At 36.3% G+C, this 18,256-nt stretch overlaps 3 protein-coding genes across 4 annotated transcripts; all 3 read left to right on the forward strand.

The window, feature by feature from the left end:
- The first annotated feature begins 3,335 nt into the window (after nt 1–3,335).
- LOC132253959 (cytochrome P450 CYP94D108-like) lies at nt 3,336–5,264 on the forward strand. Its single transcript, XM_059737612.1, has one exon. It carries the CDS (start codon nt 3,336–3,338, stop codon nt 4,920–4,922), a length of 1,587 nt encoding a protein of 528 aa, XP_059593595.1. The 3' UTR covers nt 4,923–5,264.
- A 25-nt stretch (nt 5,265–5,289) lies between these two features.
- Nucleotides 5,290–7,768, forward strand: LOC100263694 (annexin D8). Its single transcript, XM_002279633.4, has 6 exons — nt 5,290–5,398; nt 5,815–5,960; nt 6,041–6,259; nt 6,395–6,607; nt 7,179–7,268; nt 7,457–7,768. Exons 1-6 carry the CDS (start codon nt 5,308–5,310, stop codon nt 7,661–7,663), a joined length of 966 nt encoding a protein of 321 aa, XP_002279669.1. The 5' UTR covers nt 5,290–5,307; the 3' UTR covers nt 7,664–7,768.
- A 2,130-nt stretch (nt 7,769–9,898) lies between these two features.
- On the forward strand, nt 9,899–17,789 carry LOC100246553 (probable magnesium transporter NIPA6). Of its 2 annotated transcripts, XM_002279559.5 has the most exons (9): nt 9,899–10,443; nt 10,554–10,610; nt 11,170–11,260; nt 11,350–11,510; nt 11,598–11,725; nt 12,144–12,281; nt 16,191–16,283; nt 16,937–17,054; nt 17,152–17,789. In XM_002279559.5, the coding sequence occupies exons 1-9, from the start codon at nt 10,311–10,313 to the stop codon at nt 17,283–17,285; spliced, it is 1,053 nt and encodes a 350-aa protein (XP_002279595.1). In that variant the 5' UTR covers nt 9,899–10,310; the 3' UTR covers nt 17,286–17,789. The 2 variants fall into 2 exon arrangements, with proteins under 2 accessions (XP_002279595.1, XP_010651497.1); XM_010653195.3 differs by lacking the exon at nt 9,899–10,443 and having other exon boundaries at nt 11,135–11,260.
- Nucleotides 17,790–18,256: the final 467 nt, after the last annotated feature.

The following is an 18,256-nucleotide window of genomic DNA, read 5'->3' on the forward strand; positions in this document are numbered from 1 at the left end:
TAATCTCCACCGTTCATTTAAAAAAACAAAACCCTAAAACCCTCTTTTCTCTTCACCAACCGCTCCCTTTTTCCCCCTTCCTTTTCTTCTCCATTTCTTCTTCCCATCACCAGCCGCTCCCCTTTTTCCCTCTTTCTCTTCTTCTCCATTTCTTCTTCTTCTTTCCCTCTCTCTCTCACCATGCTTGCACGGCGGTGCCTACCCTCACCAGCAGCCATTTCACCGCCGACAGTAGCAAGCCATCTCATTGCCGGCTGCAGCAGGCCATCTCACCACTGGCAGCAGTAAGCCATCTCAGTGCCGACAGTAGCAGGCCATCTCATCAACCTGAGCATGACTCCTGATTGCCAGCCAACAGTCGTCCCATTACACCATCTCACTATCTTTCACTCATGGGGTAAAAAAAAAAAAAAAAAAAAAACATGCAGTGAACCATTCGGTTCACTACAAATCGGCCGGTTCACCGGTTCGACTGTCGGTTCCAATGGTTCGAGGCCGGTTCAATAGGTCACCGATCCAAAAGGGTGGACCGAACCGGAAAGGTCATAGACCGACTGATCAGATCCGGTTTTTAAAACAATGCTCTATCATTAAATGATAAGGTATATTAACATGGTTAAAGTTATAAACCATTTGAAGTCTGGTATTCTTTCTACCATTAAATGATAGGGTACATTAACATGGTTAAAGTTATAAACCATTTGAAGTCTGGTATTCTTTCTACGCCAGATTAATGTGGAGGTAGTTTCAAATTGAATAATTGAATTTTTTTTTGGCATAGAACATTCGATAAAATGATTTGAACCATTTATTGGAAAAATAGGTATTTCTTTCCCTTTTTTGTTAAAAAAAAAAAATTAAATGCAGAATCGATGACCTATGTCTATATATAAAGTACAAAGATTTTTTTCTTTTTTTTGGATTTGAATAAAAGAAAAGAAACAACTCTATTGATATTTACATATGTTTGGTCAGAAGAGTCCTTCGAATATTTTGGTCTTGGATAGCGTGGTCAATTTCGATATTTTTATTTTTTTGTTGGAATGTGAGTAGAAAAAAAAGGATAGGCTTATTTTGTATGTGTGAGAGAATCTAGAGGAAAAACATTTTATTTCGATCAAGCTAAAATAATATTCCGATGCCTCTAGTAAATTGAAAACATCGTTTACTAGCTAATTTGTTTAGTTTGTTTTAATCTCCCCTTTACAAACAAACTTAGAATTGAATATTTACCTACGGTTAGAAATCAACTTTTCTATTCAATTGGAAGTGTTGGTCCAATTGATAAAAATTATGTTTTTAATTTCCTAATCCAATTTCAAATTTTCATACAAATCATGAGTGTTCAAACCCTTTTTCTTTTTAGGTTTCCATTGATGGTTGAGTAGACTCGAGCAATGAATTACTAATTTGTTGTAATAGTAATTCAAGTGTTTGAATTTTATTTTTATTTTTTTTGTGTTTCCATGAATTGATATTTTATTTCTCTTTCAAATTTATCGAGCCCTTTTTCCTTTTTCATAGTTAAAGGAGCAAAATAGAAAAAATTCGAAGAAAATTTAAAAATCAAGTAAAGAAAATTTCTTTCGTATTTATTCCATGGTTTTAAAAATCGAACCCACTGATCGGTCCGATCGTCGACCGGTCACGGTTCCGGTCCGGTCAATTGGACTGGAAAGAGGTTAGACCGGAATTGGACCGGTTAAACAGGTGGTGCGACCGGCGAACGAACCGTCCGATTCAATTTTTTTTTTCCTCCACTGTCGACATCTCTCGCCGGCAAGACCCCCGCAACCCCGCTGGAAACCTCCCCCACCCTCCTGCGCTGGAAAACACAACCCCCCTCCCCCGCTGGAACCCACGCACAGGAAAAGCTTCCCATTTTTACTTGTCAGAACCCACCCTCGTGTTGGAAACCCCGCCCTCCCACGACCCCGCTGGAACCCACGCACTGGAAAAGCTTCCCGTTTTTGCTCGCCAGAACCCACCCTCATGTTGGAAACCCCGCCCTCCCATGACCCCGTCGGAACCCCCTGCCGGAAAAGCTTCAATTTTTTGCCCGCCGAAACACTCCCGCGCTAGAAACCCTACCCCCACGCGACCCCCAGGAACCCCTCCCAACGACTGGAACCCCCCACACTGCAAAACCCCCCCTCCTCCCAGCGACTGGAACCCCCCACACTGCAAAATCCACCCTCCTTCCAGCGATTGGAACCCCCACACTGCAAAAACCAAAAAAGTGAAAAATTGTGCCCTTTTTGTCCAACCCTCTCCTCCCTTTTTCCAGAATTTGTTTTTTTTTGTTTAATTTATACCTCATCTCACTATTATTTTATTTATTTATTATTTATTTACTTCATATTTAAAACTTATGATTTTAATTTAAATTAATAAAAATATTACAATTTTAAATAAATTTCTGATTTTAAAATTTATGTTTTTAATTTAAATTTTAAATTTGAAACTAATTTTCTAGTTTTTAAATAAAATTTTAATTTTTAAATAATATATAAATTATTATTTTTATTTTTATAATTATTTTAAATTTTAATAATTTATAAATTATATATTTATGATGTCATCGATTTGACCGTGAGTTTTTCGGTTCAAATGACCGATGCGATTTTAAAAATATTGATGAATAGAGAAACAAAGGATACCTAAACAAAGAGTTTGAAAGTAAGCATTATAGGATCTCCAATAATTCTTTTTTTTTCTTTTGTTCTTTTTAGGAAAAAGAGAATCAAATCTCCATTTTGACACCATGATATAGGAAGTAGTTTTTAGAAAATTATTTGTAATTAAGATTCTTTGCCAAAATTTTCTTTCATCCGGATCCTAATAGTGTCTTTTGCTATAAAAAAAAGAAAAAAAAGGAAGGAGTTAAAATGAGGTGATGCGGATTTATTGCAACTATTTGACACTTTTACTTTTAGTGTTTTCATCGAGGGTTCATAATTTAAGATTTCTCTAATCATATAAATTGTTAGAATATTTTTTTCTTTCAAATAAATCATGAATTTTTTTCAAGGCAGAATTAAATATTCCGTGGAAAACAACAAAGAGTCAAAGAACAAGAGAAAAAAAAAGGAATTAGTAAGAGTGACATAACATCTAGGATTGGTGAATACTTGTGAGATTTCTTCTTCTTTTTGCTTTATTTTCCCATGGCCGAGTAATGGAAGATTTTTTTGAGAACGACTGATTGACTGGTCAAAATGGTTGAAGTTGTCGTCTTCCTTCTACTGATTTGAGCCACAAGTTAAAGATAAACCAAGGATATACTCCTCAACACCCTCCCATCATTTTTCCACAGTGGACCTCAAAAGCTGCTAATGATGGATCTCAACGCCGCTGCTCTCTTCTTCTGTTTATGCCTCTCCTTCATCTTCTTCCGTTCTCTCCGTTCTCCTCCCACCAAAAATTCATGTCCACACTCATACCCCATCATCGGAAACCTTATCGCTTTACTCCGCAACCGCCACCGCTTCCACGACTGGGTTGCTGACATGCTTTCTAGAACCCCTTCCCTCACTCTCCAAGTCAACACCTTCCTCAACGCCTCCCATGGCGTCTGCACTGCCAACCCACTCAACGTCAACCACCTCCTCGTCTCCAACTTCCCCAACTACATCAAAGGCTCCCGCTTCCATGACTTCTTTCATGAACTCCTTGGAGATGGAATCTTTAACGTCGATGGTCACCTCTGGACTGTCCAACGCAAGATCTCCAGCCACGAATTCAACACCAAGTCTCTCAAACACTTCATCTCAGACACAGTCCAGTCCGAACTCTCCACTCGCCTTATTCCCTTCCTCTCTTCTGCATGTGAAAACAACCAAGTCATCGATCTCCAAGACGTTCTGCGGAAGGCTATGTTCGACAACATTTGTAATCTTGCATTTGGTGCCGATCCTGCATGTTTGAGCTCTGAAGCAGTAGGTGAAAATTCGTTGAATTTATCTTTTGTTCAGGCGTTCGATGATGCCGTGGAGATCAGTGCATCACGATCCTTGTTACCCATCCATGTGATATGGAAGATCAAGAGATTCTTCAATATAGGTTCTGAGAAACGATTGAAGGAAGCGGTTGGCATAATCAACGAATACGCTAATATGATCCTCAAGTCCAAAGAAGATCAGATCGGCTCAGGAGATTGTGGAAACCTGGATTTGCTATCTCGATTCATGTCCTCGAGCTCAAATTTCGGCTTAGGGTTTGACGATCAAGAACACAAGAGGAAGTTCTTGAGGGACATTGTTATAAGCTTCATACTCGCCGGCAAGGACTCCACGTCAACAGCGTTGACGTGGTTCTTCTGGCTGATGGCCGGAAACCCTCGATGCGAGGGCTTGATCTTGGCGGAACTATCAGAGGCATCTCCGGCACCGGCGACGTCGCCGGTGATATTCAGCTATGACGATCTGAAGGGGTTGAATTATCTGCATGCGGCCATATCAGAGTCGCTGCGTCTGTTTCCGCCCGTGCCAATTGATTCGAGATTAGCGGTAGATGATGACATTCTCCCAGATGGGACTCACGTGCGTAAAGGGTGGTTTGCTGATTACTCAGCTTATGCGATGGGGAGGATGCATCAAGTGTGGGGTCCTGACTGTAGGGAGTATAGACCGGAGAGGTGGTTGGATGACGATGGACGATTTCGACCGTCGGATCAGTTTCGGTTTCCGGTGTTTCACTGCGGGCCCAGGTTGTGCTTGGGGAAGGAGATGGCGTATGTGCAGATGAAGTCGATTGCTGCAAGCGTGATGCGTGAGTTTGAGATAGTGGCCGTTGATGGAGGTGGGTGTGCAGGGAAGATGGCAGACCCGCCTTACACACCATCCATTGTCCTTAAGATGAGGGGTGGCCTACCTGTACGGGTGAAGAGACGGCGACAGCCCAACGCCATCGACTTTTGTTAGATCCCCGTGATTGCGCACGTGCCACCAGCTCTGTAACGGACACGTATTTGTAATGCATTATGTTCGATATCGATGTGACAGATGGTGTGTTACACGTCAGAAGAGGACCATTACATAAAGCCTAAGATAAAGCCAATTGGGCTGAAACCAAGGATCCAGATAGCCCAATATTTGTCCTCGAGCCCAAAGAAGAAAAGAAAAGAAATTTAGAATTGCGAGTGTTTATTCCACGTATTGGCATCAAATGTAACAGCCTGTGGCCAAGTGCCGATGCTCTATTGTAAGTTTGTAACTCCTTACGTTCCAATGGGTTCATTAATTTTGAAATAGCTTTTCCATTAATTATCAACGTCTTGGCCAGTATAAAATCAAAGAAAATTGCAAAATGTGGTGGATCAAAACAATGGCTACACTGGTTGCTCCTGAGGACTTTTCTCCCGGTGAAGATGCGCTCGCTATCAACAGGGCTTGTCAAGGTACTTTCTATACTATCTCACAATTATTTTCTTTCACTTTCTTTCTTATTACCCGTATGGACCCGGTTTCCTCTATATATATATATTATTTGCTATAACCCATAATATGGAGGGCATGAGTCATTATAAATGGTATCAAAACGGATCCACTTTGATGTAGTCTTGGGATACAAGTAGGATGTGTATGAGAAGTGATTGTGATATCTTACTTTAGATAAAAGAAATAAGTTTTTAACATTGTATATGTATGAGCTATTCTCTATTGTGTACGCATATTCTTAAAGCCATGAGAATTCATTGGGTTTAAAACGAATGATATCTATGTGAGGAGGTCATTACAGTGACATTTTCTCCTGATATTCGTTTGCTAATTACATTAAAAGTTCGTTGTTCTTGTTTTGGACATTTTTTTTAAGGATGGGGTACAGATGAGAAGGCCATAATATCGATACTAGGTCACCGAAATGCAGCTCAAAGGAAGCAAATCAGGCTGGCTTATCAAGAGATTTATCTAGAGGATCTCACCAAACAACTTAAATCTGAGCTTTCTGGCGACCTTGAGGTCTGTATTCAACATTACTTAACCTTATACAATATGACTTCGATATGTATCTGTTGCTAATTCTATAATCAATCTGATAGAGGGCTATATGCCACTGGATTTTGGACCCTGTCGAACGTGATGCTGTCTTGGCTAATGAAGCATTGAAGAAGGCAAGACCTGATTATCGGGTAATTCTTGAAACTGCATACATGAAATCTCCGGAAGAGCTCTTGGCAGTGAAGCGTGCTTACCAGTTTCTCTACAAGCGTTCCCTTGAAGAAGATGTGGCCTCACATACCACAGGTGACATGCGACGGGTATGCTTCAAAGTTCAAACCCTGATTGTAATTCTGGAAAAGTAGCACACTGGCATATGTAGTTTTAGCCGCTACTCTTTTATTGTACTAATTATCAGCCTGAAATCAACATTGGGTATCATGGATTTGGTGCAGCTTCTGATTGCAGTAGTGAGCGTTTATAGATATGAGGGTGAGGAGATTGATGAGGGAGTGGCACATTCAGAAGCCAATATTCTTGGGGATGAAATGCAAGGGGGAGCTCTCAAGGGTGAGGAGATTATCAGAATACTGAGTACAAGGAGCAAGGCACAGCTTATCGCAACTTTCAACAACTACAAGCAAATTCATGGCACATCCATCACCAAGGTATATCAAGATACAATGTTTCATATCACTATAAATATACGAGTCTCTCTTAATTTTGTAGATGTGCTTTAAAACTGTGAGAGTCCTCTAAGTTTAAGGTAGACAATATCTACATAGTTGAGAATGAGTAATTTTAAATGGCATCAAAGTCGATTCCTATCCCGATGTTGGGTTTGTTTGGCCTCATGAAAGGAATATGTGTGTTTGGTCCCAGTGAAGGCAATTTGTCTATTTGATCCCGTAATTCTATGAAACATAACGAAAACATTATAAATAGCATTTGGTTCGATCCTTAACCCTGATGTAGAGGTTTGTTTTTGCCCCGTGAAGGGTGTCTGTTTGTTTGACTTCCGTAATCCTATGAAAAAAAGTTCTTCTCCTCTTGATTTTGTATGCTCATTTTAAAACCATGAAGTCCCCTCCAAATTAGACAATATGGACACCCCTAGGAGCGGATGATTACATCCAATGATTTATGAATAAGTTTTAGTCAAGAACAAATAATTTAATTGAAATTGTATCACATTCTATTGTCATCTGCATTGATATGTGGTTGATTAATCATTTATAGAGTTTACGTGGTGACCCAACTGAGGAATTCTCAGCAGCATTGCGTGCTGCCATTCGATGCATCAGGAACCCGAAAAAGTACTTACAAAAGGTATGAGATATCATCACTCTAGAGAAAAAAAAATCAGAAACCCGAAACTAAGAGGCCGGTTGTTTGACAATATATGATTTTAAGAAGTATTTCTTGATAATAATATTTAAGTGTTAGAAATATTAAAAGCGTTTGATAGAATTACTATCAAATAATTAATTCTAATTCAAGTTAACCGCATTGAGCAGCTACTGTGCAATGTGATCAATAACATGGGAACAGATGAAGACACTCTCAGCCGCGTGATCATCACACGTGCAGAAAAGGACTTGAAGGAGATGAAGGAGCTGTATTTGGAGAGAAACAGCAGGTCTCTTGAAGATGCAGTATCCAGTGAGACCACTGGAGATTACAAGGCATTTCTTCTCACCTTGCTGGGAAATCAAGAGTTCTAGGTTTCTAATCCTCTTCAGCTCTAAGTACTGCTTAATGGGATTCTTCAATTTGATTTCTACTGTTTCTGTTTTATGCTTAATTTCTCATAGCATTCGTTCTTGTTATTGGCAGTAGAAATCATAATGGAAATACTCTAATCAAGAATAAGAAATAGAATAAGAGGGTTTTTTTTAAAATTTTTTGTTGAAAACAATCAATTTATTTTCAGACTTTAAGTTGTATTTTTTTATAACTTATTATGAACTTTTTGCTAAACAAAAAAAGATAAAATATTTGATTTTTTCTAAACAGAAAAAATAATATATTAATTTTTATTTTTTAATACTTAATAAAAATAAAATATTAAAAAAACAAACAATCTAATACTTAATACTATTTAGAATTGAGAAAAAAAAAATACCATCTCTAAGTCACTATGTTTCAAATATGCCCTTTAAGGGAGTAGAATTATGACTCAAAAACTTAAAGTATCTTGTGTCTTGACTTCTAAGATTTTTAATTTTTTTTGTTCTTTTTAAATTTAATAAGAGTTTTGTGTTTGACCAATTTTGTTCAAAGAGCATAGAAGAAAAAAAAAGTTGATATGAAAGCCAAGAAAATAATACTTTTTTACAAAAGTCTCATTTTGATTTATCCAAAAATAAATAATTAATATTTAATAATGCCAATATTACCGCTTAAAAATGATAACTTTTGGCTTTAGTTACAACTTCTAGTTAAAGGCAAAAACAAAAACAATTTCAAACAAGACAAAAATAGGAAGTCATTTGGTCAGTTTATGGAAAATAAAAATAAAAAATAAAATAAGCTAGACCGATATGATCAATTTATGCTTGAATTAAAACTGAACCAACATTCTAATAAAAAAAAAAATTCTCAAACTAAATCAAACTTGATTAATGTCAATTTCATTTGGTTTGTATAATCAATTTGATGGAAGTTAACTTTGATTTTAAGTTTAATTATTTTAAAATTAATTTAACTACAGTTTAAGAATGATAAATAAATTAAACCTCTTAAATGATGATTAATGAGATAACTTCTGCTTAATTGAAAAGTGAAGTCCCATTCAAAATCATAATTTTTAAAATATAAGGTTAGTATTTTAAAGTTTTTATTAAACATGAACATAAATTAAAATAGAGTTTTTGCTAGAAATAATTTTTTTATTAATACTACTAAAACTCATTTAAAAACATTGGGGTATGAAAACATTTTTACTTCCTCAAAATTTAAAAACTTTAAAAGTAATTTAAAATGAAGTATGTTAATTTTACTCTATTTTATATAAAATGTACTATTAATTTATATTTTTAATTTTTCATTAATTCATAACATCATGAAGAAGTTGATTAATCATATGGCTGAAAGCTTCTACTCCAATATGAGTTGCTTCATTCACATGCTTTGCTAGAAGGACAACAATTTATTTATTTATTTATTTATTTTATTGTTCAATGGGCACATGTCCTTAAATTTAATTTAATGGTTCTCTAAAATGGTTAAGGTTCAATTTTACTCGTAAGGGCTAGTATATTATTTTAAATTTGTCCTTAAGTCTTATTTTTTTGTCCTTAAGCCTTATTTTCATTAATTTTGGGATTGGGATGTAAAATTAAATAAAATAAAAAAATTTAGTTAATGGTTAAGATTTAATATTCCTAGTGTTTTTTTGGAAGGCTCATTTTTCCTTAATGACGTGGTCTTAAATTTATTTTTCATTTTTCAATGGGATACTTAAATATTATTTGGCATATTAAGACTTATTTTATTTTCATTTTTCCAAGGCCATCCACATGGTCTTGTCGTTGATATGAATGTTATTTTGAATTTGTTTTCGTTTTTCAAGGTTTATATATCCTTGAAAACGTTTTTAGTATTATACTTCTGAAATTATTTTACTTTTGCTTAAATAATCTACTCTAGAAAATCTTAAAAATCAAAATTAAAATTGAAGAAGCCATCAACATAAGGAAAACATCTCACATTTTTCAAACCCCCAATGATGGAAAGTTTCTGTTTTGATAGGGTTTAATCATGATGAAATGGGCCCAGGCCCATAAAGAAACAAATATATCCACAAAACGTGTGGCTTTTGTTAATGGCCCACTAAGCACATCATCGGATCCTTCTTTTCTGGGAATATTCCACTACACTCCCCCACACAGAAACTGTTTGTATTCCCTCACCTGCCAACTCATTTATCACCTTCCACCACAACCCCACCTCAACTGAAATTCCCTACAAAAAGTATTAGACGTCATGATCTACGGTCCTGATTTAACCACCCAAAGAATCTTGAAAAGTTTTGGTGTGCTGGGATTGGAGGTTAGATTTTAGAATTTAGGGGGATATTCCAATGCAGTGGCGGACAGACCAACTGTTTGTGCGTCTCCATCTGCCAACCCATACTACCCCACTTTAAAAGCCAATGTGATCTTTGAGGTCGTCATGGATGGTCCTGATTTAGCAGCCGGGTTGATGTTTTTAAAAGAAATAGGTGTGGTGGTTGTAGACAAAGGATTTTCTCCCCATATGGCGTAACCAGAATTACAGAGAAGATTGATGAGGTGATGATGTGCGAAGTGGCTGTGATTGGGATATTTCAATGAAGAGGAGGAGGAGAAAAAGAGAGAGAGATTCAACATGGGGGGTTTCTCAACAAACAATTTCAAGGGCTTTGTTTTGGCACTGTTATCAAGTGGGTTCATAGGCGCAAGCTTCATCATCAAGAAGAAAGGCCTTAGAAGAGCAGCTGCTGTTTCTGGGGTTAGAGCTGGTGAGTTTTCTTGTGTGTTTTCAATTTTGTCAAGTTTTGATTTTTTTCTTTTTGAGATGGGTTTTTGGTTTTCTCAATTGGGTATGTGTTTGATTGCTTGAATACTGCAGGAGTTGGTGGGTATGCTTATCTATTGGAGCCTTTATGGTGGTTGGGCATGATCACAAGTAAGTGTTTTCTATTAGGTTTGTTTGAATTTTTGTGGGTTTTGGTTATTTTGTTTTTTCTTGTTTACTTTAGGTTTGGGACCCCTATGATCATGTCAACAACTTTAACTGTTTGGGCATTTTAATTTGGTTTCATAATGTGCTATTTGGATTTATTTTGAATTGTAGTTGTCGATTTGATTATGATCTTTGATGCTTTGGATAGTTGCTAAAACATCAGGAATTAATTCTTCAAAATGGAAATTAATCTCTCTTTGGTTTTCATTTTTACTTTTTGCTGTCACACTTCTGTATTTGGTTCTGGGAAAGATTGAAGGGGGAAGGAAAATGCTTAGGATGACCTTTTTCTTAAGAGGTTTCCTTTCCCTTTGTATCTGCCTTTCTATTGGTGAAATAAACCGACCAAAAGAAAATGGTTAGAATGTAGTTTTATGGGTTATTTTGTAGCCACTGTTAGCAACTCTTAACCAGTGTGAGGACACATGATTCACCATGGACTTTCGTTCTTCACTGACTGTTTGCAGAATATCTCTTGTTGTATGTATGATTTCTGATGTAGTGATTGTGGGAGAGGTTGCTAATTTTGTGGCATATGCATTCGCCCCAGCTGTTCTTGTTACCCCTCTTGGGGCATTAAGTATCATTGTCAGGTAATCAGTAGTGCATTCAATTTCTTTATGAGTTAACACTCGAATGGCCTTGTTGGTTGGTTTATGATGTTTTGAATGGTTTGCTGCAGTGCGGTGTTGGCACACTTTATCTTGAAGGAGAGGTTGCACAAACTAGGGATTTTGGGCTGTGTTATGTGCATTTCTGGTTCTGTCATAATTGTTATCCATGCACCACAGGAGCGTTCTATCTCATCTGTTCAAGAAATATGGAATATGGCAACACAAACAGGTTAGTTTTTCTCCTTGTTGAAATTCATTTTTATGGATTCATATTAATCTCTCTTGACTACAAACTACATTTAATTTTTCATTTCAGCTTTTCTGCTTTATGTGGGTTCTGTGGTCGTGGTGGTTTTCATTCTCATCTTCCATTTTGCACCACAATGTGGAAGCACGAATGTCCTAGTTTTCACCGGCATTTGTTCATTGATGGGGTCTCTCTCGGTAAAAATGAGATGGAATTACTGTGATACTTTTGTTTATTATATTATATTTTTCTGACCTAGCATTGCAAACTTGATACTTTGAGCCTTTCTTTGAACCTCAGCGTGAACTTGCGTAAACTTCCACAAACTTGTGGCTATTTCAATGTCTGTAGCTTATTTTTTTAACTTTAATTTTTTTTAGCTTTGAAATGATTGGCTTTTTAACATTCTTAGATTTTGACATGGTAATTCTCTTTCGGTAATAACCAAACTTTATTTTATCTGGGATTCTACCTTTCAAAAAACCTGTTTGACTTTTTCAAAGGCCAGTTGGTTTAGGTATTTCTTCTGGAAGTGGGATGATTTGGATGAAAGAACTGGCTTTTGCATTCTCATTCATCTGTGGTTTCTGAATTTTGTTTTTGGTCAATTTGCAGGTGATGAGTGTGAAAGCCCTGGGAACTTCACTGAAGTTGACCTTTGAGGGAAAGAACCAGTTAATCTTTCCGGAGACTTGGTTTTTCATGGTGGTGGTGGCTATTTGTGTCATCACACAGATGAATTATCTCAACAAGGTTGGTAATGAAGTGCTACTGCTAATTTATTAGATGATTCAATTAGTCATGCACAAGCTTTGTTTTCCTCTTTGTGGTTATAACTTTTGCTTGTTGGGCTTCAAAAGCATAAGCAGGCACATCTGTTGTGAGTTTAAAAGAATTCTGTAGATTAGGATGACCAAATAGTTTAAAATTTTTCACCTCAATCACCAGACGAACTGGTTACTGGCTGAGTATTTGCATTTTCTTTTTCCTAACTTGCCTTTTGCAATGTATTCGCATTTGCATAAGCTTGACCTTCAGGGGCTGTTATTTATGAACTTCACTGGAAAATGGTTTCATCATTGTACACTTCAATTAATCTAGGAGGTTCTATTTAAGTGGTGAAGATTTTAGATGCAGGCATGACATGTTTTGATCAACATTCCCTTCCCAAAAATTATAATGGTGAAACATTTGTCTTATTAAGGGCCCTCTATGTCCTTACAGTACTGTGTCCAGTGTGATGTCTGAGTTTCTCACTGAAGTTCCCCAGGCACTTCTGTCTCATGCTTCCTCAGATACATGAACTTTTCATCCCTACTTCTAAATTCTTGTTCTAACACCAATCATGGACCTGGTTGCAACCAATGTGGAGTTTTAAAAATTTCTTTTATATCTTGAATCAAAACATTCAAAATTTTAGGTGTAGAATGGGTGGTTGTCTCATCAAAACCTCTGCTACACTAGGTTTCCTAATGGTTTAGGAGAGCTGCCTCCTCATTTGTTAGTAAAGTACAATGGACAGGATCTACCCAAGTCTCACCAATTCAACATCATGGGTACTTCTGAGCTTCTTTTTCTACCATTCCATACAAATATCTTGGAACTCACTAGAACTCAGCATAGCCTCATCTGCTACAAGCCATAGGCTTGAAAGTTCCTTGAAAACTGTATTGAAGTAGGGTAATAATAAATAAATGTATCATGACGATCATGCGCTTCTAAATGTCTGGTTAATTCTATTTCATAAAATATTATCAAACGTAAATTTTGTGCAATGTAGTTAATTGTTGTGAAATATAAACTATTGCTATTAAACTAAGGTTTAAGGATATATTATAATCAAAGAGCGTATGTATAGCTTATTTGGGTTTAACAAAATATGGCTATAGATAGTTTTGTTAATTTAATTTGATAAAAAAATTAGTTTGACTTCATAGTCTGGTGTGACACTATTGGATTTTCTTGTTTGTGAATTTATCATTCCTTCTTTATAGTGTCTTTTAGATGTAAGAATCAAGTATTGAATGGTCTATTAGCAAACGGTTTTTATATGGGTACTTGTGTGTGCTTCTCTCTTTCTCTCATTCCCTTAACACACATGACACAACACACATATATTTTCCATGTTTATCTTTCATTTTCAATATTTAATTCAAATTGTTAATTATCTCCTCTTTCACCATTCTTGGAGTTCTGCTGAAAATTTATCTGTTTTACTATTAACTTTCACTTGTACGCTCATTCTATCTCAAAAAGGGTGCTAATGGCTGCGGGACTCCTGCAGGTTGATATTAACATCAGTATTGTCACTGATAACACTGTCAACATTTTAGTTCTTGCTTAAAACATCCCCTTAGTAATCACTGAGAATTTGTTTACTAAGGGCTTTCATCAGGATGGAAAGCTTCTTAACAGTCATTAGGATGTCTATTGGTGGAATCAGACTCATTGGTCTTTTTCAATGGATCTGAGAGTTGCTTCTATCAAGAATGGAGTATTTATCTTGATATAGACCTTTGATCTCCAAAAAAGGATCAATAAAAATGAATTGTGGTGGCAAACTTTAGAGACATGCCTGCTTTAATATCTCGATCATCAATTTCTTCTTATTTCTAGTTACACATGTCTCTCTCAAATGTGCAATGCAATAGACACGCAAGGGTAGCCCAGTTGGTCAGGGTGAATACTGGAAAGTGTGGTCCTAGTAAGTGGCACATGGTCTTGGGTTTGAATCTTGCCATTGATGATACCCTAAATTTACCTGGTACTGGTTGTTGCGGGGCGGTTAGCACCTCGAGGTTTGGGTCCCCATGGAGAGTCCTAAGAGCTTGGCCATGGAAGGTTCCTCGATTAACAAAAAAAATAAAATAAAAATAGTGCAATGCAATAGATCCCACATAAACCCTTAACTAGACAAGTTGGCAATTCGTTTATATATGTCAACCTTTATCATTGCATGTGCTCCATGACAAAAGTTACCATGCAACCATGATTCTTACTTCCTTTTTTTGATAAGAAACATGAAATATATTAAATATGAAAAAAGTACAAGAGAAGGATGTGAGGTCCTCCCCACATAAAACAAAAAACTAAACAGTTTTGCTATACAAGGAGGACTATACACATAGGCATATACAAATCTCCTCAAGACCGGGCTCAAAATCTCTCAAAGTTATCCACCCCTTTTGAATTACAAACTGAACACCAACTGAGTTGAATAACATTCAGTGGAACACCTTTAAAAGTGACAGTACAAGAGGCCCACAAGTAGGAATTAAAGTGAAGTAGATCCAACAAATTTTCTTCTGTTCTCCACTTTTCCTCAAAGATCCTAGCATTTCTCTCTTGTCACACAATCCAAAGTATAGTGAGGCAAGCGAAGGGTCTTGCCTTTGATGGAGCTCTCCAAACCTCTATATGAAATAGTCATCATATCATAAATACTCCTAGGCTTGAACTCAAACCATCTTGGTTATATCGAAAAGCATGTGCCAAAGTTCCAATGTTAATAGGGAATGTAGAAAGAGATGGTCGATTGATTCTCCACTTTCCATGGATAATATGCACCAATGAGAACTAAGAGACTCATAGGGTCTTCTCAATTGTAGCATGTTATTGGTATTTATCTTTTTATTCTCTACTAACCAAGCAAAGGCCTTGACCTTTGGAGGAGCTTTTGATTTCCATAAAAATTTGACTGGAAAGAACAGGAAAGGATATGATAAATTGGACAAGGCCTAGAGAAATGATTCTTACTTCCTTCACAAAGGTTGATCCAAAGGGAAACCTCTCTTGCTTGTCCATTATTAGTTCACTCCATGGTGCAATTTTTTTCACTTCTAGAAAGGGAAAAGCAAAGTTTGCAAGAAAAGTGGCCATATGGTTCTCTAGTTTTTATGAGGAGAAATTTAAATTTTTTTTTCCCACAGCCAGTCAATCAAAAGCCTGCATGGGATGTATTCTGCACTCAAGTGTGCTGAGATCATGAGCATTAGCTGCACTACCAAGTGTCTGGCTTCACAAATTCATTTGTATGGATGTGATGTCAGCATATTTCCATGTTCATTGCGTTGACAAAAGTCCCTAGCTGACAAGGTCCTCTCTTGTTTCTCTATGAATGAGACTGGTGGATTCGTTTGTATGCAAACTGTTGCTTGGATACCATAAGTAACCTGCATTCAGGCTCTAAATTAAACTTAATGTGTGCCAAGAAAACAAATCCAAGTGGTTGTGGTAAGTGCAAGAGTATCACTTGATCTGTTTCAAGATTCCAGATGGCAAGATCCTCTCCTTGAAAGAGCCACACGGTCAATGTGTAAAATCAGGAAGAAGATGCTCAATGCTCCATTTCTGTTTGATGTTGAGAGAGTAAGCAATTGGGCATCTGTGCTGCATTCCACTTTGTAATTGAATATATTGGAGTTGATCTTTCAGAATATTTTTATTGGCAAATTGTTCTTTAAGACTTTAACAGATACTTTCTCACCATTCATCCACCAAGAGTTGATTCCATCACAGTAGTAATGACATCCTTGCCACATGAGCCTTCAGCTTCTGATTCTATTCTTAAAGGATGTTTCACTTGAATATGGATTGATGCTACTGGACATAAATTTTCTGATCAAAAGTTTTTTCTCTCACAACATTTTTCTGATGTTTCAGGCTCTTGATACTTTCAACACTGCAGTTGTGTCCCCCATATATTATGTCATGTTCACATCACTTACAATCCTTGCTAGTGTGATAATGTTCAAGGTATTGTCTTCTTTATCAGTGGCATCTTATGCTGGATGCTGTTTCCTCCAACCTATAACTTTTTAGCAAATATAGCTTCATTTTTAGGTTTGCTTTATTAAGTACAAGGCAGTTTCACAAACTTAGCTTCATCTTGTTGAGTTGAGACATGAATTCTGAAGGTGACCATAACGCTTTGACCAAAGCAGTGGCTTGAACTCAGGTTTATAAACTGGGTTTGGGCTCATAGCCTTCTGGCCGCTGATGAAATTTATGCCTTTGGCAAGAATACTCTATGAGAGGGTGGCAGAAAGTGCAAGTTATTTTGAATTGATTGGGTTCGGATTGAGAAGGAGCTATAGGGTTGGAACTTGATGAAAGAAAATATTGATGGGTGTGCTCCTACTACACCAATTAATAGGCTGAAAAATGGAGTGGTGCCTACCTTAGGAGGATTAAGTTATCAAGGCTTTGTGAACCTTCCACCTTTTTTCTCAGATGGATCTTTCTTTATGAACCTGGCTTTCCCAAAGCAAACAGTTGGTCCAAAAACTCACCAAGCTTATCTTTGAGCAACCCTGTAATGAAACTGGTTCCTCTACCAGCCAAGAGTTAATCGAATCATTAATTGCAATATGACTACCCAGCTTATGAGTTGAAAAATGTTATTTCAGGATTGGGATGGTCAAAGTGGAGGAAGCATCATATCAGAAATATGCGGCTTTATTGTTGTGCTCTCTGGAACCATCTTATTGAATGTGACCAAAGACTATGAGGATTCATCCTTTAGAGGTGCGTGGTAAATTTTTGCATTCCCATCCTTTCTGATGTTCACTTTTACCATATTAAATCTTGAATTATTTGCATGAATATTTTTTATTGGAATCAGGTATCTATCATCCACCTCTATCTTCTTCATTGTCAGCACGACTCTGCAGTGGAAACGGGGAATTGCTAAAGCATGATGAGGAAAATTTAGTATCTTCTGATGAAATTTGCTTAAGAAGACAAGAACTTTACTAGTAGAGGGCAAAAACTCCAGAAAAAAGCCCACCCACTTCCTTTAATCACAGAGCAGGGCGAAATCCAAGTGAAAGTTGTAAGAACTCTGACATGAGATGATAACAAGCTCAATGTTGTTAATGCCAGAATCATGGGAAGCTATCAAGACTCGTTCAGTTGGTTATTTTGCGGCTCCTGAAAGTTGGCGGGATTTCATCATTTACAATTCCATGTGCAGTGTCTTGGTTGGCAATTGATGCTTACATTGCAGGGTGCATATTTGTACAGTGTTTATGGCCATAGAGAAGTTGGTGACTGGGAAGTAGAATCGGTTCCTCAGTGACCTAGAGACCTAGATTTCAGCGAGGAAGGCCGAGCTTTACCTTGTCAGCAGTGTCTGTACCATTAAAGTTTGGTGTTGTAATTTCTTGTGTTCAATTCTTTCTGGGTGTATTTCCTTGCAACAAACGGATGATGCAGAATATTTGGTGGTAGATCAATAAACATCATCATGCTCATCTGCCATTTGTGTCTTCTAATCCATCTTTGTTATTTTGTCTTTATTGAAAAAAAAAAAAAAAGGAAATATGAAAGAAAAGAAAAGAAAAAAAAAAAAAAGATTTAAAACCAATATATTATTTTTGAATTTATTTTTATTTTTATTTATAAAGATTAAATAAATGTAAAAATTTATAAATTTATAATTAATTTTAATTATATTTATTTTATGGTAATACAAAAAATGTTAATGATTTTTTTAATATTTTTATTCTTCATAGTAATTTTGAAAAAGAAATTATTATAAAATAAAATAATGAGAAGAAGAATCGACAGGTCTTCTCGATCCGTTCCCATAATCTGATAATTCTTATATTTTATAATTAAAGTTAATAAATTATTTTTATAAATGATTTTAAATACATTTATTTTATTTTTATTTTTTTTATAAAAAGATTAAATAAATTTTAAAATATATAAAAATACAATTAATT

This window comes from Vitis vinifera, chromosome 6, assembly GCF_030704535.1.
Source record: "Vitis vinifera cultivar Pinot Noir 40024 chromosome 6, ASM3070453v1".
NCBI classification, from domain to species: domain Eukaryota; kingdom Viridiplantae; phylum Streptophyta; class Magnoliopsida; order Vitales; family Vitaceae; genus Vitis; species Vitis vinifera.